The 21,084-nt window shown below is 39.8% G+C and overlaps 1 protein-coding gene across 1 annotated transcript in view; it reads right to left on the reverse strand.

Moving 5' to 3' along the window:
• Positions 1 to 21,084, reverse strand: part of fto (FTO alpha-ketoglutarate dependent dioxygenase) — a 263,558-nt gene that overhangs the window by 196,379 nt on the left and 46,095 nt on the right. Inside the window, exons 4-6 of the mRNA XM_088333342.1 lie at positions 10,080 to 10,157; positions 7,191 to 8,148; positions 1,648 to 1,770 (exon numbers count right to left, since the gene is read on the reverse strand). Of these exons, the coding sequence (XP_088189468.1) occupies positions 1,648 to 1,770; positions 7,191 to 8,148; positions 10,080 to 10,157 (1,159 nt within the window). The remainder of the gene's footprint in view (positions 1 to 1,647; positions 1,771 to 7,190; positions 8,149 to 10,079; positions 10,158 to 21,084) is intronic.

The raw sequence follows: 21,084 nt of genomic DNA on the forward strand, positions 1-21,084 counted from the left end.
AACTCAATTTGGTCTTTGTACGAGCCACACCTGATATAAAGCCGCTTAAAAAGCCATAACAATGAACTTATTCTAGGGCAGCATCCAACAATTATGACGATTGAAAAAATTAAGTCGATTAATCGGCCAATAATTTTCTTTTTCTTAAATATAGCATAAACATGATTAGGCTGTGTGGCAAATGATAATAAACACCAAAAATGGGTAGAATAAAAAACACAAACAAATGGAGTAAATGATCTTAAATAAAAACAATGAAAAATGAAAATGGACACATTTTGTTTTTTCGTAGTATGAGACTTGCATGGTTCTTTGAAAACAGATGACGCATAAAGACGCTCCCCTACTTACGACCATTTGACTTACAAAAAAACGGTAGATGCGAACATTTTTTTAGGGATGTCGTAAAATACCCAAACATTGCTGTAAGTTAGATTTTGTATTGTGTGCACCGCATCTTATTCCGAGTACAGGACATCACTGTTGTCCATCTTTCCACAGCTACCTGCGTGTGGCGCAGTCAGAGCTCACCCAGCATCCACCTTGAAAAAAATATCCGCTTCCTCTTCCTAATTCATGTCTGAACATACTATACTGTATCTCCAGCGCACTAAGACATTTTTATTGTTTATTATCTTGGGCATCCTTTCAATATGGTTGGTGTAAAGTGTAAAGAAGAGGCGAGTCGTTACTTTTGAAATGAAAGTGGAATAAGAAAGCTTGATGCGGTTGAGAAAATGTTTGGATCGCTTTTTTTGGGCACTTTCTACCACAGAGGCTAACTCTTGAAGCCTAAACTTCACTTTATTTGTCTTTATAGAGCATTTATTTTATGAAATGTTTATTTTTTAGTACAAAACAATACAGGTTACTTAAACACGCCGTAAACATACTTATATAAACCTTAAACATTCAAAATATAGCACTGAAGCAACTTACAAACAAATTCAACTTACGATCGATCGTCCGGAAGTAGGACAGCGTCTGTAATGTGATGTCAAGATGCATTTTGTACACTCAATACTCTGAGGTCACATGTGATCTGCAGCCTGCAATGTTCACCAATCAATAACAGATCGAGAAATGTTCATTGCGCATTTTTGGGCAGAGGGGGGTGTTTGAGAGTAAAGCAGGAAGCAACTTTAACACAGCTTCCATTTAACTCACAGTTTGTTTGTTTTTTTATTCTGTTTTTTTTTTTGTTAAAATTCTATAACTATCTCATTAAAATAGAGAAAGAGTAGTTTGGGCTTTGTTGATGACATAATCAGCGTCAGTGTGTTTACTACCCGCTTCAGCAGACGGACCTGAACCTTAAACTTTGATTTACACCCTGAAACTTTCAGTCCATCTGTCTGGCTTCAGCAAAGAGCATTTCCCTAACCTTCGCTAATGCACTCAATTTCATGGAACTTAAGTTTGCAGCCGCTCCCGCACACACTCGCAAACGCATCAGATCGCTCTCCCCGGCTGTGAAGTTTAAACGGGCCGAATAGAACAAAAAGCGAGTGAATTACATGGTCATGACTCTTGGTATGAGTCATTAGGGAGTGCACGCGTGAAAAAATGAAAAACAAAAAAATGCTTTCAAATGTGGGGCCGGGGTTGTTTATTCACATATATGTGTGTGGTGTTGAGATTTAGTACCTCTCATATAATAGCAGTCTCCAGACTGGAGAGGCAGCATCAGGCCAGGTGTGTGAATATCCCAGGCTACCTTCAGGCCGATTCTCCAGCTCGCCTTCTCACCGCCGCTGTCGCTGCTCTCTCCTGTCAATCACGACACAGCACAACATTACGACACACAAGCACGGTCACGTTTCGAGGTGTCAAGATATTGCACGCCATTGTCCCCTAGCTCAAGAGTGGGTCAACTCTTTGAATGACAGGCCACATTGATTTGAAAAATTTGCAGGGGTGCCAGGCTGCAAGGAAAATAATGGTCAGGCATGAAAAGGGGTCGGCGGTTAAAAGGTGAGAAAGATGTGGAGGATATATTGTCTACTACACTGGTGTCGCCAACCCGCGGTGCTTTAGCGCTACGTATTGGCTCCGTGTCGGTTTTCCAAAAATGTTTACAATTGAAAAAGGTCGGAGAGGAATTGTATTATTTATTTGTACTCATTTAGTGCCATAACGTATAAATACAGTTACAGAAGCATTGTCCCTGAGAGGCAAAACGCAAAATTATGTTGTTGTTTTTTATTTCTTTTTTATTTAAATGTTAAAAAGGCTTTGGTGTTGCTCATCAGTAAGTATCAGGCCTCTGGGAATGGTTAAAGTATGAAAAATAATCACAAGAAGGCAGAAATGGAGTTGATCAGATCTTTGTCAAAACACTTAGTGCCTAGTTCTTCCTGTACCCACCATATGACACCGTATGGCAGCGTGTAGGTGGCACATATGCTGAGTTGGCGCAGTGTAGTAAAAAAACAAAAGTTATAACATAGATTTAGACAGTCAATGCTTTAAGGCTTCAGTCTTTCGAAAAAAAGATGCAGATCGCGACATAGAGGGATGAAGTTTTGTTCACAACCCCAATCACCATGATGACCCGAATCATGTGATGCGTTCACCTGAAATATTGGAGGCTTAAAAGGTCTTGCAAAATGCATGCATTGTTCACATGTAAGTTCAGTGTTTTTGCAAAAAAAAAAATGTTATTTTGCAAGAAAAGTCCCCTTGTGTTTATGGAAAGCATTGTTTCGATATTGAAGGTTTCACAAATATATTAAAAAAAGATTTTTGCAGAAGTTGTCTTGGAAACGAGTATTTTCAAGAAACTTAGCAATGTTCAACTGCTGTTTACTACACAATATTAAAAGCTAGACGCATACTTTATAATGAAAGATGAGGGCTCAAGCTTTCTTTATATGTGTTCTATGCCTATATACAGTAGCTACATAGCAAAATATTCTGTAGCCCTTCAAAAAATTAGTCAAAATGGCAAAAATTGGCTGGCATCGGCCAGCACTTACCATTTGAAAGAAACGTATGGCACTGAATGAGTTACTATTGTTTCTGTTGGAGGACAAACATGACACAAAAAGGGTTTCTTAACAAATTATTTTTGTACCAAAACGCTTCTTGTGGTGTTGTTGTATTCTCGATAAATAAAATGTGAGTACTAATAATGTGTTTAGAAAATACAGAAAAAAGTAACCATTATATTTACTGTGCAGTACGCTTAAATGTGTAACTAAGTTGCTTTATAAATAATATTTCCTGTTTGGTGTTACGTTATCCTTGAGCTACCTAATAAAGAGAAGTGTTTGTTTCCCATGCAATTATTACAGCATACATTTACCTCTGCGCTGGAAAAATGCAAATGATGGCTAAGGGTTATGGCTGCATTGTGTAAAATGTTAGCCCTATATTTGACATTGCTAGTGCTGTTGTCATTGGTCGTTTCTGCGGCATGTGCTTGTCATTGTTCCTTGAGAATTAAAGGAAACTCCGGTCGATGACATCACCACAGAGTTTTGCAATTAGAGTGCATGCATCAAGTCGCTGTTTTCCTCTGGCCCCCGAACACTTGAACCATTTGGCTACCGAGCGCCAAAATTATCAAACATGGTTGATACTCGACGCCATTGGCGCTGCGGTGTTGTCTTCCAAAAGGTACCTACGCACATCTGACGCCAGAAGCAAAATGCCAATCGCCAGTGGCATTGTACACAGTTGGTGTCAGGGGTGCACGGGGCTTTAGAAATCGCGCATCTGGGAGTGGATGGTGTACTTTCAACAATGTTCAATGTCGTTTAAGTGGGCCATATTTTGGGAGAATGTGGCTTTTGCCTCAAAAAGGTAAACCTTGTCCGTTGTGCCCTTTTTAACAGAAACACTGTAACCGAGATAGTAAAGGTTGTGAAATGACATTTTGTATTTGCAAATATGTTGTTGTTTTTTTAAAGGGGAAGTCAAGCCAAAATGTTCTTAACAATCATGGTTAAGCATCAGAAAAACAATTGTAAGTTGTGTTTTATAGCCATGTTGCATCCACTTTATCTCCCACTTTTAAATAATGTGATATCCACATCTTCAACTGGAGTAGGAAAAGTAGGCACGGTGTGTGTTGTGTTTTAATCCTGGCTGCCTTCACCAGATCTTTACACAATTATTAGGCCATGCAATAGGACACTGTTGCATAAAAGCCTGGGCTTTTATGTGTTATTAGATGTGGACCGAACCATGATGTTCCTGTTTCCGTTCCCAATAAGCACCTGCACTGGTCTTTAACTCTCCTTGCTGTTCTTACCACGGCGTGTTCAGAAAATGAGAGTTAACCCGGCTGGCCGACACCCTTCAGCACAAATCGATACTAAAGTCTTTTCAGACCTCTTTGCCCCCGCAGCTGCCTTTTCCTTTTGCTCAGTATGGATAAATAGTAGCTTAATTTCCTGCCATTGTGCTCTGAGAGCCGGGTAATGACATAATTCCCCAAGGGCTCTCCAGTGGTGGTATAGCCACCTTTGTGTGGGTTTAAACACAGGCAATGCAGATTCCTTTGCATCTCTGGTTGAAGTACTGTCCCCCTTAGTGTACTTCCAACCCTTCTGGTTAAAAAAGCTTAATTTCTTCGTTTTGGACCTGGGAACTCTCGGAAGTCAACCACCGAAATGGAGCTCCGGTCAGATATTGGTCCCCGAGGTGTGGAAGGGACGCAGCTGTAAAGTGTGCTGAGCTGTTAGGCCGCAAGGTTTTGAAGGTCTAAATTGAAAAGGCCCGTGGCGAATGGTTGAAGTGGAACAGTTCAGCAGGTGTTCCTGCTTATGACACCCCGGTGAAGAAAAAACAGCTGTGGACCATGTTTGACATTACACCTGATTCAGTGGAGTTCAACTTGACTTAACAAACCTGGACAGCAAACTAAAAATTTCAGACATGCAAGTGATCAAATGTGTTGAACCTTTATCAGTACCGTTGAAATGACTCTAATAACTCTAATAACGTAAACAAAATTGGGTTATCGGTGTCCATTGAATAGTAAAGAGTTGCCTGGAAGCAGTAAACCCGGAATGTCAAACACAGTTTGGCTCTGGGATTCAGACTTCGCAGGATCAGTAAAATGATGTAAACTTTACATTGTTAGCTTATTGTAGTTTTTTAGCATTATGCTTTATCATTCAGTCTGCTTTGGTATCCTACCCTACTTAATCTGATCATGGATGACTAGGTATCCTTTCTAAGCATAACACATTTGACTGCAATTAATACAAAAACATGTTTTTCATGTTTAGTACTGATTGCGTTAGCTGGTTTATTTTAACAGAAGAGTGACTGCAGTTTCACGCCTGAACCAACTCCCGCTATACAAACTGAAGTGGTTGCAATGAAAAAAAAAATATAATGTTTGCCTGGATTCGTACTAGTTTTAAACGAATAGGTAAATCATACAAAATAAAAGTTTTAGCAGTGAATGGGTGATAAGATTAGAATGCATCAGATCAATCTATTAGGCTGGGCCTACTAAAGCTTAACCATATACGATACTGCCCTCCTGCGGACAAAGGTAGTATTTGTTTTACATTTATTTTTTAAAAATCATAATATTAGATAGAAATGACCTACAAACTTGTTTTTTTGGGACATAATCATAACAGTCATGGTGGGTCGGATTAAACCATTCAACAGGCCTGCTCTAACCCACTTTGTAACAGATACAGCATACGACATTTTCCAGACGCTAAGGATCACCAGATTATCCTGTTCACCCACAATATAGTCCTTAGCGAAATATGTTTATATATAAGGCACCCCGGACCATAAGGCGCATGTAATCAAAACCACTTTAAGAGCTAGGTTTCCCTCATAAGAACCACCAGATAATCAAACACAAACTAAGATAGTAAAATGTGGTTTCACCAGTAAAATGAATTGAGTCAACATATGTTTCCATCCGGTCAATTGTAATGTATTCTTTTCAATCCTTTTACTCACAATATTGAACTCTGCTTTGACTGCACTTTTTATGAAATGAAATGAAATGATCTGCATTTGTATCGCGCTTTTCAAGTTCCCAAAGCGCTTAGACATTACTTTTTAGACATTACAACATTTAAAAAGCAAGACAGAAGAGCAAGTAACTTAAATAGTTAAATTCAAGTCGGTTTCACAGACTACCTTACACCATCCACCAATGTGAAATCTACATGAGGGCAAGGAAAAACTCAAAAACTTCAGAAAATGAAGAAACCATGTAAAGGGGTCGCACATGAGATAATCCACCTACCAGGATGATCAGGCTGCAATGGATATTGCAAGGGCACCAACAGACGATACACTGACATAGTCATGATGAAATATAGGTAATAATGGAACGTCCGGTTGACAACTTACTGGTGTGAAATCTTGACCGATGCAGCAGATTCTAGATGATGCCATACAACGGGTCCAAGAGCCTGTATGATGGCTCGAAATGCCGTGAAAATACCCAGGCAAGGTAAGGTTTAAAATCTAAATATATTTGTTTAATTATTTAGAATGTATTTAAAAGATGGTAAGCACCTATCTGAATGTTAATTTTCTAGGCAGCACTAACGGTAACAAAAAAACATATGGGACTGAATCTTTCAGAAAATGTCATCCATGTACAACTAGGAGAATATGTGTGTGTCCCATTAGTATTTAGTATCACTCTGTATGTGTTAGCAAATAGTTTTTATGTGCTCTAGAAAGCAAAGTTCTCCCACTGAGATGCTCATTCAAGTCAATCAGTGAATACTATCAGCTAGCAGATAGCGTTGGCAGATTTGGTTTTATCCATCCAGTACAGTTGAGAAACACTTATCAAAGCAAGCTTCATTATTCCCTATCAGATAATTGTGCATTGATCATTTCTCGGGGAAATGATTTAGATGAGATGCTGCGTGTGTGATAAGCCCTCCGTTTGTTAAGGCAGCGCCATTGAACTTGGATACCGATGTCTGTGATGTGACGATAAGGCTGTCAGCGGCAAGCCGTTGATGACATTTGCTAATGCCCTGACACTATCACGCTGATGAATCTGATGATGCCTGCACCGGAGGCCCGCGTTGAACAGATGCCGCCGGGTACGGCAACACGAAAGGTTAGCAGCATTTGATCCACTTTAAAGCGACGCAGATAAGTTGGTGGGTTATTGTCGTGATGGATCTTGTCGGGGAGATAGATTAAAGTGCCCTGTCTAATTAGAATTCAGCGACGCTTACCTTTGTCGTCGTGGCAGCTGTAGCTGTAAACAGCCACTGGCGAGTGACTGATCAGGTTCTCATCATGGTGCCATCCTACGGCCATTTTCCCCATGCCATAATAGGGCTCCTCCTTGAGCTGGCTCATAGCTGACGGGTTCATGTAATTGAGTAAGGTGACGTTGAATTTAAAAGATCTGTTGAATCCCCTAGACGGGCTAGGCTCAGAACCACTTCCTGTATCTTCAATGTGGTAATCTGAGAGGCTGTGCTTGAGATGAGCAAACTGGAGTTCCCCTCGGCCTTCTTTTGGTGGGTATACGGCCGTCTTGGGACATATTCCTTCACAAGGATCCAACCCGGCATCGGTCACTCTACCCATTGAGGATGCTCCCTCCTCGCTGCCTTGTTTGGTTGATGTTTCCCAACCGCTTTCTCTTTTTGACACCGAACATCCTTCATCACTGTGTTTGGACTCCACGTCCCATTCCTCACTGTGCTTGGATTCTATATCTATCTCCTCACTCAGTTGAGACTCTGAGTCTGCTTCACTGTTCCTAGAGTTCTCGTCGCTCGCCTTGGTCTCAACGTCCTGAGCCCCCTTGTTGCCCTGTGCCAGACTGTCTCCTTCTTTCAGCTGTGACACGTCAGAGCAGAAAAAGCTGTTGAGCTCCCACAGGGCTTTGCAGGCTGCACTCAGGCCTGGGTCGCAACAGCTCTGTCCTTTCATGTCAGTGTCATCTCTGTGCCAGGGTATTGCAAAGAGTCTAGTGTCCAGGTAGCGGTAGGTATGTCCGGGCTCACCCAGCAAAGCCCGCGACACAGACGTAAAGACATCCCGGTTCCGGACACGGACCAGATCCCTTAAGAGGCAGCCCTTCTTGCGGAGGGTGAGGAGAGCAGCCTGGACTCTGCAGTGGAGCTCAGCAGGCAACGAGCAGGCTCTCTTCAGAACCAGTCCGGAGTAACTGGAGTCCCACTGAGAAAGATATATAAGCGATATCACAGATGGCTACTGTTCATTTTGTCAAAAGCTTTACTAATTGTACAAAAGCACAGTACCTTCCTCAAAACTGATAACTATGTAGTGGATCATAAAAAAAACCACCAATCTCAATTTTCCAGCAGATTGCTTATCTTGGATCTTTTCCAAAGTCAGATTTGCCAAAATAGTTTTTTTTTGACGATTATTTTTTTTTTCTCTGATAATAAGAATCTTGATTTACTTTAAAATATTCACCAATACCTGCTAGACAATCAAACAAATGTTTCTTTGACACAAGTAGTTGTTCTCTTAAATAATAATGAAAATTGTATTCATATTATCATAAGTAACCAAAGGCTGACCTTTCCAACACATTAATAACAAAGATTATATCAGTGGAAAAGATCAGTTAATTTCAGAGGGGTATGCCGATTACAGATCCCTAAGAATCTAGGACATCGGGTTTGATAAAACAATAAAGCCACCAATACAGGTAAAACCAAAATTGGATGCAATTGATAGCTTTTTAATTTTGTTACATGCAGTACACGGAAATCATGGAATCAAATTAAGTCATAATTTCACTTTGAAATGAGTATATTCAGTAGAAATGTATAAAAATATACTTTTTTTGAAAAATATATCTTAGGATAATGGACCATTCCGAGTATTGGCGAGGTAATACATATGTAAAATGGCAACAAAAACGGTAAAACTATCATGACCTTGTGAACAAAGTTTAACCACAAGTCGAATTGAATTTTTCCTTTTTTCCGAATGAATTTTTCTGTCCTACTTCCGACCATTCGACTTACGTAAAACGGTCGATAACGAACATTTTTTACGGGATGTCGAAAAATAACCGGACATTGCTGTTAGTTAGATTTTGTATTGTGTGCACTTTTTTTCTGAGTACAGATCATTACGGTAGTGCTTCTTTCCGCCGCAACCGGCTAATGGTGGAACTGTGAGAGGTCACCCAGCATCCACCACGAAGAAGAAATCCGGCTTCTCCTTCCTAGTTCATGTGTAAATATACAGTACTACGTGTACTGTATCCCTAGCGTGCTAAGAACGTTGACGTTTTTTATTGTTTAATATCTCGTGAATCCATTCAATATGGTTGGTGTAAAGTGTAAAGAAGAGGCTGTTTCTTTTGAAATTAAAGTGGAATAAAAAAGCTTGATGCGGTTGAGAAAATGGTCGGAACGCTTTTTTTCTGCCACTTTTTACCACGGAGGAGGACCTCTTGAAGCGCATCTTCCAAAAGTAAGTTAAGTTTAACTTTATAGAGAATATTATTTTAAGAAATGCTGATTTTTTTTTGTACAAAACAACACAGGTTACTTATACAAGCCTTAAACATACTTATATAAACCTTAACCGTAATAACAAAATATAGCACTGAAGCAACTTACAAACAAACTCAACTTTTGAACGAGATCGTTCGTAAAGTCGGGCAGCGTCTGTATTGAGAATTGTTCAGAATATGCTTTTGTGGAGGGATTTCGAGAGCGTTCTCCATCCGGGCTTCGGTGCTGTGGAATACTCTTCCCCCTGAGTTTCGATCTGCAACCTCAGTGCAAATGTTTAAGTCTAAGCTTAAAACACACTTCTACTCTATAGCATATGAATAACCTATACTTTATGTTGATAATATGTGTATCATTTGCCCTCATGTAGGTTAATAGTCTGTAATAATAGTTTGTAATAGTCTTTGATCTGTGCAACCCTTTGAGACTCTTTGTGATTAAGGGCTGTACAAATAAACATGACTTTACACTCCCAAGTATTGTATTATCAGAGGTACAATATTAAACTACATAACAAGCATGGACAAAAAGAGTAGAGGTAAGATCTGGCCTAAAAATATCCAACATCGGAGAATTTATAAAATAAAATTGACTTTGATATTGTTGACTCACCAGTTGCTGAAATCCTTGATCAGAAGGCCTTCTGAAGGGAATTTTTTGGTTTCCCAACTCTTGTAATAACCTCCTCTTCTGCAAAGCAAAGACCATTTATTATAAGACAATTTGCAGGAGCAGTTCTAGTATAGAATAGAAAACCTAGTGTCAAGGGCTGCAACTAAGGATTAGTTTAATAATGGATGAATGGGTCGATTATTTTTTCAATGAATCAATTAATCGGATTTTTTTAAAAACCCTTTTTTTCTTTTTATTTAAATATTAAAGTTTTGGGTACAGAGAATGTATGTATGTCACATTACATTACTAAAAATAAGAATATACATACAAATATGTTTGTAAAGGGTGTTTGTGATGTCTGTAAAGTTTACAAAAAGTGAAATAGTACGAGTGAGTCGTCCGTTAGCATAAGCAACAGAGTGATGTATGCTATGTTATGCGGGGCTGGGTTAAGAGTGTACTGTGATGTTAATATGTATATTTGGTTACCATATAACACAAAGTGAGTTGTTTTTGAAGGTATAGTTATGGTGTTTTTGTTAAATGATTCTTGAAAAGTACCAATTGATGGAAATGTTATTTTGTATTTATATGTTAAAAGGGATATCACGTGATTTAATGAGACTTGTTCAATAAATCACTCTTAATGGCAACAAGTAAATGGTGTCGTGTGAGACTGACATTTACCATCTATTTTGCAGATTAGGTAAAAGAACAACAAAACCAAAAGAAAAAAAAGAAAAATATATAAAACAAACGTGTAACACCAGCTGGAGCTAGACCATCCACCTGTGTCCCATTACATATTTTGGTTACACACCAGCTCGGTAGCCTAGATGGCAGGGCGCCCGCTCTGAGACTGGGAGGTCGCTGGTTCAAGCCTCGGCCGAGTCATACTTACAACATTGGTACTCATTGCCTCCCTGCTTGGCGCTCGGCATTAAGGGTTGGAATTGGGGGTTTGGTCACCTAATGACTAAAATGGCTGCGCCCTGTTTGGCTGCGGCTGCATCGGCTCGCTACAGTTTAACTGTATGGGTCAGGGGTATCGACATTTCGTTCTGTGTGCACTGTCATTGAAACAGAAAGTCCTTCAAGGTTTACATGACTCAGCAGGTCACCAAGGCCAGAACCGTACTTTGTCTCTGGTGAGGCAACGATTCTTCTGGAATGGCATGGAACGTGATGTTGTGAATTATGTCAAATCCTGTCAGCGTTGTGTAGTAGGGAAAACACCGGAACCACACAACTGTGCACCACTCAAGAACATAGTCACCTCTGAGCCTATGGAGTTGGTCTGTATAGACTTTTGGACTGCTGAGCAAGAGAACAAGTCTGTAGATGTCCTTGTCGTAACTGATCATTTCTCCAAGATGGCGCACGCCTTCCCTTGCAGGAATCAAACCGCCAAACAAGTTGCTCGCCGTCTGTGGCAGGATTTCTTCCTTGTCTATGGTTTCCCACGGCGTATCCACTCTGATCAGGGAGCTAATTTTGAGAGCAAACTGATCAAAGAGCTTCTAGAGATGGCAGGGGTGCAGAAATCACATACGACTCCGTACCACCCCATGGGAAATGGTATCGCAGAACGATTCAACTGAACATTGGGAGATATGATCAGAACCCTTCCCCCTCAGCCCAAAGCAAAGTGGCCACAAATGCTGCAGCAGCTCACATTCTGCTATAACTGCACAGAGCATGAGACAACAGGGTTTGCACCGTTTTACCTAGTGTTTGGTAGGATCCCTCGTCTCCCTGTCGATGTCATGTTTCAACATGCTAATACCAATGACGCTGTTGTCAGCTACTCTGACTTTGTACGCCATCTGAAGAAAGATCTACATGAAGCTGCTCAGATTGTACAGAGGAATACTCTCAGAGAACAGACTCGTCATGCCAAGCTGTACAACCGTAGGGCCAAAGGATCACCTCTCGTCGTGGGAGACCGGGTGTTGATCGCCAACAGAGGTGTCCCGGGGAAACGCAAAGTTGCAGACAAGTGGGAGTCGACCCCGTATGAAGTCATATCAGTCAAGCCTGATATCAATGTCTATAGAGTCAAGGATTGTCTGACGGGCAAAGAAAAGGTAGTTCACAGGAATTTGCTGCTCTCTGTTAGCTTCTTGCCCTTAGAGGATGATCTGGCCAGCGAATCTGAACACTCAGAGTCTGACGCCGCTATGCATGGAAGTGATGTATGCCCTGATTTACCTGACGCGGTTGAAGACACTGATGTCCGTACAGTAAACTGGGTGATACAGGCAGGTGAAGAGCAAGTTCATCCAGAGGTAGAGGATAACTCACTAGACAGCAGATCTGATGCCCAGTCCGACTCTCGCAGTGTTGATACATCCAGTCGAGGAAGTCAGCACATCCCCGAACAAGATGTTGACCATACTTCAAGTGACAATACGGAAAGCCCATCACAGTGCTCTGAAAATATGATCCCTTTGGGTATGGGTCTCCCAGACGAGACCCCATTGAACACTGACCATCCGGACGCAGACTCCCCTGATACTGACTGTTTAGACTTGACTGTCCCAGACCTTCAAGCTCAGGTTAATTGTTCTCAACCTGACCGTTATGGTCTTAGGGTCCGCCAGTCCATCAGGCCTCCTAGTCGTCTAATTTGTCAGATGAATGACCAGTTGGTAGGTGACAGTCCTCTGTCTGCAATATCTGCTAGTTCCTAGTTTAAGTTCAGTAGAGATGCACTTTCAGTTTGAGTAACAAAGCTTAAGTAAGAAACAAGAATTGTGCCTATGTGAGCACTTACAACTACAGGAACAATGTTTGATATTTCAGAGATGTAACAGGCATCTTTGAGTCTGTGCTTAGTTAGGAGTTTGATCGCCACCTTTCTTTTCACACTCCTTTTTGGGAGAGTTTTAGAACTGACATGCACTTCAGTTTGTTCCTTGTAATACTGTACCAGTTTTCGTGTCCTCTTTTTCATCAGTATTTGCCTTTTTGGCATGTGATTTTTTTTCTGTGTAGTGTAGCACTCCCATATTTAACAGAATTTCAGGGGGGTGTATGTAACGGGTGTAATAATAACTTTTATTTTATTGAAATTCCTGCTAAAATATGTGTATAGTTTTTGGTAAATGTCCTGCAATGCTGAGTCCAACAGTGCCATCTGCTGGTATGGGGTGGGGTTTGGTTTTGGCTTCTAACATGTGACCAGGAGGCGGGGTTTGTTGTCAGTTTTACCAGAGTACTACAAAGGTAAGACATATCTTTTGGTGCTCCACAAAATAAGTTAATTTTAAACTTTATAACCCCAGCTGACAAATCTCTCACCATGCATAGTAATGTGATTGATATTGTCAAGCTGTTTAGGTTTATTTTCGTTTTGTTTCTGTTTTACTAAATATTAATTCCCCTTGTAGAGATCAAAGAGATCAAAAAGTACCAATTGATGGAAATGTTATTTTGTATTTATATGTTAAAAGGGATATCACGTGATTTAATGAGACTTGTTCAATAAATCACTCTTAATGGCAACAAGTAAATGGTGTCGTGTGAGACTGACATTTACCATCTATTTTGCAGATTAGGTAAAAGAACAACAAAACCAAAAGAAAAAAAAGAAAAATATATAAAACAAACGTGTAACACCAGCTGGAGCTAGACCATCCACCTGTGTCCCATTACATATTTTGGTTACACACCAGCTCGGTAGCCTAGATGGCAGGGCGCCCGCTCTGAGACTGGGAGGTCGCTGGTTCAAGCCTCGGCCGAGTCATACTTACAACATTGGTACTCATTGCCTCCCTGCTTGGCGCTCGGCATTAAGGGTTGGAATTGGGGGGTTTGGTCACCTAATGACTAAAATGGCTGCGCCCTGTTTGGCTGCGGCTGCATCGGCTCGCTACAGTTTAACTGTATGGGTCAGGGGTATCGACATTTCGTTCTGTGTGCACTGTTACAAAGAATGACAATAAAAGTAAATTATATTCTATTCTAAATGTATGCTATACACCTGCAAATAATCAAGATACTCTTTTCCTACTACCATAATCAAAGATCATATTACATTTTGACGTATCATTCAAAACAAAAACGAAGACAGAGCAAATAATTCCATTTTATTTGTAGCAAAATATTCATTCACAAAAAAATATATATATACGATGTAAAAAATATAAACCTACTTTTTAAAATGTTTTCAAGAAATTTGTTTTTCGGGATGAATCCTAGAATATGATAAACATTCCGAATGCGCGAATGTTTTATAATATGCTAAAGAATCTGCTCCTTGTGTTGAGTTAAACATATTTTTATTTTACTTTTTACTCTAGTTTGTGTTCCCTTGAAAAATGTTAACTTTGTAGTGTTTTGCTGTCTAATTCCATGTTTGTTTGTAATGATGCAATAAAGAATGACTTTGAAATATGTACGATAATTTTTTTTATCAAAAGGTCTTGATGCGCTCTCTGCTGAACATCAACTACCCTGAATATAACAGCAAAATTCAATGCACTCTTATTTGCATTGATATAACATGCCTATAAATAGTACAATTCAACGAATCACTCATGAAAGCAGTTTGTTGTTTCATCAATTTGTTGTTGCACGCCATACACCTCCAATTATGTATGATAGTGTTTACCTACCAACTAATCCAAAGATCATATTAAATTTGGACTTATCAAACAAAACAAAAATGAAGAAAGAGCAATCCATTTTATGTGTAGCAAACTATTTTATACCTTATATCCATTTAAAAATATCAACAAATGAAAACCCACTTTTCAAAATTGTGTTATCGTATTTGTGCAAATTATATATCATATGCTTAAGAATTTGTCTTCATTTTTATTTTTTATTTTCACTTTATCTTATTAATATTTTTTTCTGATTTAATCATCTGTATTTCTGGAGCAATTTTTGTTACCTTGAAAACTGTTAACTTTTTGGAGTTTGGCTGTTCAATACCAATTTTGTTTGCATTGATGCAATGTTCAATAAAATATGTTTTTTTTATGTAAGCTACCTTAAAAAAAAATGTTCTCAAGGTGTCTTGTGCCTGATCAAAACGGTAATGCATCTCTCTACTTAACAACAAAACTTAATGCCCTTATTTGCATTGAGTTCACGTGCTTATAAATCCCATGACACAACGAGAAAAAAAATGAAATTAGTAGCCAATTCTTTTAATAATCGATTTTAATTGATTTTATCAATTTGTTGTCTCAGCCTTAATAAAGGCTGCGTCCCATTCTTCGCACTTTCACTCGCTATGTGCCCTAGTCACTCGGTTTGCGCGTTCACGTGAAAATGGGGTGTGTCCCGATACTCTCAAGACCGAGGCAGAAGTGCCCTCAAACCATGTCGTAGCCACTTCAAGACCGAGGGGGCTCTCGACCTCACTTGGCAGCGAAGTGACTACCCAGAAGGCTTTGCGAATTCTCAATATCAACAAACATGCCCGGAAAGGAACCGCACAAATGTAAGTAGTTTTCCACAACCGCGCATGTATTTGCAACAAAATGTATTGAGATATCTTAGTTAGACGTAAATGCAATAGAAAATCGTATTTTCGCGTTAAAACACGAACATTGCAAAATCGCTACTTTACGAAGTGCACTAATCTACCAAGGGAGCTGGCAAAAAAATCTTCACGCTACAAACTGTAAAGTAGGATAACTGTGAAGAAAATCACGGTTCAGCCCATCCCTGTTTTTATCTTAAACGAGTCGTCCTTTTACATCTACTGTACATGGCCAGTCGCTAAAGGAGCATAGTCAGAATACCGTTCTGGACATAAGCGCTTGTTTACTGCACACAATTTCGGGTGTCGTGTTTTATTTACAATATGATTCTTTCATGTGAGATCAGAATGCATTAGTTTTCATCATGCATTATGAGTAATGTCTCCGAATTTCACGTGGAAATACAGTTGATACAAACTACTATCACATAGTCCACTGCCTTCTCTGTAAACACATATTAAGTAAACTAATTACCTTCTCAAAATGTTGTCCAATTGTGGAGACAATTCTAAAGCATATGTGATGCTGGCCAATAGAAGGCTCATACAGCCATAAGAATAACATGTCAATTTTGTGTATCTATTCACTATCAAATACTTATCCAGAACACATCCTATAATTTCCTGTCTCACATCAACTTGTTGAGCACCCTATACACAGTTGTTTTTGTATAATACATCAGCATTAAGTAATTCTTGTTTTTTCCACCCAACCTAAAGGCCACTGTAGAACGTCCCGTGGAAGAGCTGGTCACCATCACAGCTACCACGCCATCCACACCACCGGGCACGTCGTTGGCACCTTCTAATCCGGCGCCAAACCCCAAATCACCCAGAAAAAAAAGGAAGCACAATACACTCCTTGACTTTTTGAAAGTGGTGTCTGCCGGAGTGAGGAAAAGGCTCGAAGAAACTGTGGCCAAAACTGAGCGGTTCCTGTCCTTTTTGGGAAGCTCGTGGACAAATTTCCAGAACAGTGACATCTCTGCAATGTTTCCCTTTGTTTTATAAAAGGAAAATATTTTTTTTTATTAAGAACTCAATGAAGTTCCAGTTTGTGTTTCCCAGCTTCATGGAAGTATTGGTATATTTTTGTTAAAATTTGTGACACATTATTTATTTACTATTATGTATTTTGGCCCAATGTGAGTTTGTTTTTCTGAAAGTAAACTATTATTTAAGCTGGAGTGATTTGTAGTTGTTTTCTGTCCAACAGTCACATAGTTCACACACAGTATCTCACATCATTATGAAATAAACCACCAAGGTGTTACTCAAAATGAAGATGTTTATTGAATAGTAATGCAGAAAAGCACATAATGAAAATGTGGGTCTGACTTAAAGAGCCTAAAATATGGCTTTTGGGCAATTTATTCCATATTAACTGTGGACAATTCTTTGTACGGTGGACCAGGGAACCCTGAAGACCCGTGACACCACACGGTAGGACAGAGCGTGGACCAGCCAGTACACGTAGATCAGGACCTCCAGCCACGGCCCTGTTCCCTCTTTAGCAGCTCCTGCAGGGCCCACATAACCTTCTTGCTCAACCTTAAGTCCTGAATGAGTTCTGACTCCACATCCAACCATAAGCACAGGATGGGAACATTCCTGTCCAACCTGTCCACGCTTATGGGACAGCCACTCTGGAACACAATAGATAACAAACAATTTAGACATAAATGTGGGCATAGAAAAGAAAAAGACCGCTTTAACTGTGATGTAAGCATCATGAAAAAATGTTGAAATGACCTTTTTTATATCCAATGACAACTCTTTTGAATTAAATTCCTTATGAACTAAGGTTTTGGGGTCGTACAGGGAAGTTTGGTGACGATATTATGTCAGCTTAAGGGTCAGGTGGACTGTTCTTGTGTTTGTTTACTTTTCGTCATGTCACACATTCAAGACCCCTACTATATGTCATAAAATGGCATTAAGATACTAATAAGTAGATTGCCATTTATGTCCACACAAACATAAGGTATTATGTGAACGTGCATTGTATGTTAACTTTTACTGTATTTGACCGAACGGGTCATTTTTTTAATGAGTGTACGTACCTTGTAAAGATGAATCAGCACTACATAGCGCCGAAGCTGTCTTCAGTATAGCACATTTCTCCTCCGTTTATTGGAGACACGGAAAAGATGATGAGCTTTCAGGCAATCGGTAATAACACAGCAGTAGCGGGCATTTTTAACATTGCACGAACTCTCCAACTGACACACTACAAGTTGAGACTCGAGTTGTTTACATGTGACGTAGACCAATACGTCACTGAGGTCTACAGCCAATTAATATTACCGCCATCTCCTGGACAGGGGTGGAACCTTGCAAGTCTTGTCCAAACCTTTTCCGCTTTGCACTTCACTCGCGGAGGGCACTCCTCTTCGAGGGACCTCACTGGAGGGTCCTCAGGGCCGAGTGAGAGAAATGGGATTGGGCCAAAGTCTACAGTTCAAGTTGTCAAGTAAAAAGAAAAGGAAAAACTAAATAACAAATGCATTTTAAACTATAGTAACAGTCATCATACCAAACAGACTAATCACCATTCAGTTTTATCCACATGTGAATCTCCTTTTGATTTAGTGGAAGCTACCAGTGGGTGCCTTTAAATCATTATCCATGAAAAAACATGGTCCAAATTCAGGGAATCAAAGAACCTTTCTCTGGTTCACATTCCATTCTTTGGCCATATATCCCCCAAAAGACGGGATTGAAAAATATCCATAGATATGTATACAAAACATGTACATGATGTGTTCATGCATAGGTTTAGAGCTCACTTATAACCTACATCTGCTCATCCATCTTGCTTCAACATATTTTAAGGATGGTAAAGGAAGGGGCCAAAACATCAATCTTTAGACTTTTGAAAGAATTTAAAAATCCTCACATATGTATTTTTATGTGCCTTGTACTTATTTAGTGTAACCTAGTTTTGGCAAAAACTCAACATGTATCATTGTAGTACATTGGAATATTTCAAGTATTTCTTGGTTGTTAAACTCCAACCAGATTGTTCATAAAATGTGCCCTAAATGTTGTATTTTTGTAAACCATGTAAATGAGTGAATGAGGTGAATTAATGAATGTTGAATGGATGCTTGAAGGAGGAGACACATTTATTTTCATGTTATTTCATGTATTGTTAATATTTGTTTCTTAATGTTGTCTCGTTTGTTAGCAATTTTCTGTTGGTTTTGCAAAGCCTTTTGACATTTAGTCATGTTTTTGTGAACAGGCACTCGAGGCATCTGCGGGGTCCTGAAAGGGTGAGCACGATTCAGTTTGAGTGGTAGATTGAAAGAGATAGAAATGAAAGCTCTTTATATTACAATTTACCACTGGGAAACGCTACCTTAATCTTTTGAATGGCTCATAATAAATGGCAATGAGTGATAGACGTGTCATCGTCCCGTTTAAGTGAAGCATGCGTCTGTCCTCCTGGACACAACCCATCGGGGGCGATAACACTTAGTAGGAAATACAAACTAATGCCAGAAATGAAATGGCAAAGCCAAGCCTCCGGATATCAGTGTCCACAGCATTTTTAAGCAGACTTGTGAAAACAGGGCAACAATTTCAAGCATTTACAAGCAATTCACCCAAAATTGGAGCACTTTTCAATAATTGAAAATACAACATTAATATCCTAACATTTCAAGGATGTCAAGCACCTGTAAAAACCCTGTCGACTAGAATTGATTGAACCCCTCAACAGATTTCACTCTACAATGTCACCAAAGAGTCGTGACGAGTTACTAGAACAGCTTTCTTCCATCTTCGCAACATTGCTAAAATGTGTCCTATGCCGTCTCAGTCAGATGCGCAGATCATAATTCACACGTTTGTTACTTCCCGTCTCGATTACCGTAATGCACTACTCTCCAGTCTCCCGAAGTCCAAAATCAAGAGCCTTCAGCTGGTACAAAATGCTGCAGCAAGGCTTTAAACTAAGACAAGAAAGTTTGATCACATTACCCCGATATTAGCTAACCTGCATTGGCTACCTGTTAGCTTAAAATGTGATTTTAAGGTTCTGTTGGTATTATACAAAATCATACATGGACTTGCTCCCTCATATCTTTCAGATTTAATTTCCCCCTTTGTTCCGGTCCGGAGCCTTCGCCCTGAAAACGCTGGTCTACTAGTGATCCCAAGTGCAAAGAAGAGACCTGCAGGTTTGAGAGCGTTCTCCATCCGGGGCCCCAGTGCTGTGGAATGCTCTTCCCCCTGATATTCGATCTGCACCTCAGTGGAAATGTTTAAAACTAAGCTTAAAACAAACTTCTTCTCGATAGCATATGAATAACTTATATTTTATGATGATACTGTATGTTTTATTTGTTTTATTTATTTTAGATGAGGGGATGGTGTCATAATAGTCTGTAGTTTGCAATAGTCTTTGATCTGTGCAGCCCTTTGACTCTTTGTGATTAAGGGCTATACAAATAAACATGACTTGACTTGACTTGAAGAATTGAAAATGGCATTAGCTTGAAAACTAAGTGGATAACAACACACATGGCAACCAGTAAAAATGACATTGGAATTTTCACCTTGAATCTTTCATTTAACACAATGCATGCTGAAAGTTTTCCTAAAGGATGCACGTGAAGGAGAATGAAGCTGACTTGAAGACCCTTTGATTCTTGAAAAACAATACAACATGCACTATTCATGGCTGGAGTCTGTTCAAAGGCCTATTGGAAGAAAACTGACAACCTGACACACATTCATCCATGTCAAATTCCATCTCAAGACAGAAGTTGACGGTTTTAAGGTAAAGCGGTGAGCTAGCGTGTGGATCCTGTTGCATGCGCACATATACAGTATGCGTATCGAGCTTCAGTCTGTGAAATGTTTACAGAGGCACCAAAGTGCGCTTTCATTCCGCGACTTCGAAGTAACGTGCGGTCAAAACGAGCAGACGGGCGATGCCTCAGCCCCGATCACACGCAAACGCGGCTGTCACGCATGCGTCAAATACTTCAAGCTGCTCAGAAATTCCACGCGGAAGAAAGAAGTTGCCACTGGATGGACTCTCAAGAACCGTCTTGGTGTAAGTACCTGATTGTGGAAGGAAAATCACACAAAAAAGGACCAGAGAAGTGAGATTACCAATCCAATAATAAATCTTCACGGTAGCCATGCCAACCGTCTCTGTACTGAATGATATATCAGATGTTTCCTCCCCCACCTCCTTTTTTAATCTCTCGCTTGCTTGATGGGATTATCGCTTCAGCCGGACTGTTTATCACAGAAAAACATATTAGGTAGAATAGCACTCAATTGGTTTGCTTTGATCCTAGCCCAAAAGAGATATTGCACTTTGTAGCGTTTATATATTAATTTAATAAATTTCCACCATCTGTGACATATAAGTGGACACTTTCTTCAAAGCTTTCAGGCTAGATTACTGTCCGTTTACAGGCATTGGGCTCTGAGACTAGCCAGATATCTCAGCCTCTTTAAAATATGAAAAAGCATTTCAGGTCT

Source organism: Urocampus carinirostris, chromosome 4 (assembly GCF_059441175.1).
Source record: "Urocampus carinirostris isolate Australia breed hairy pipefish chromosome 4, RoL_Ucar_1.0, whole genome shotgun sequence".
In the NCBI taxonomy this organism is placed as follows: Eukaryota; Metazoa; Chordata; class Actinopteri; order Syngnathiformes; family Syngnathidae; genus Urocampus; species Urocampus carinirostris.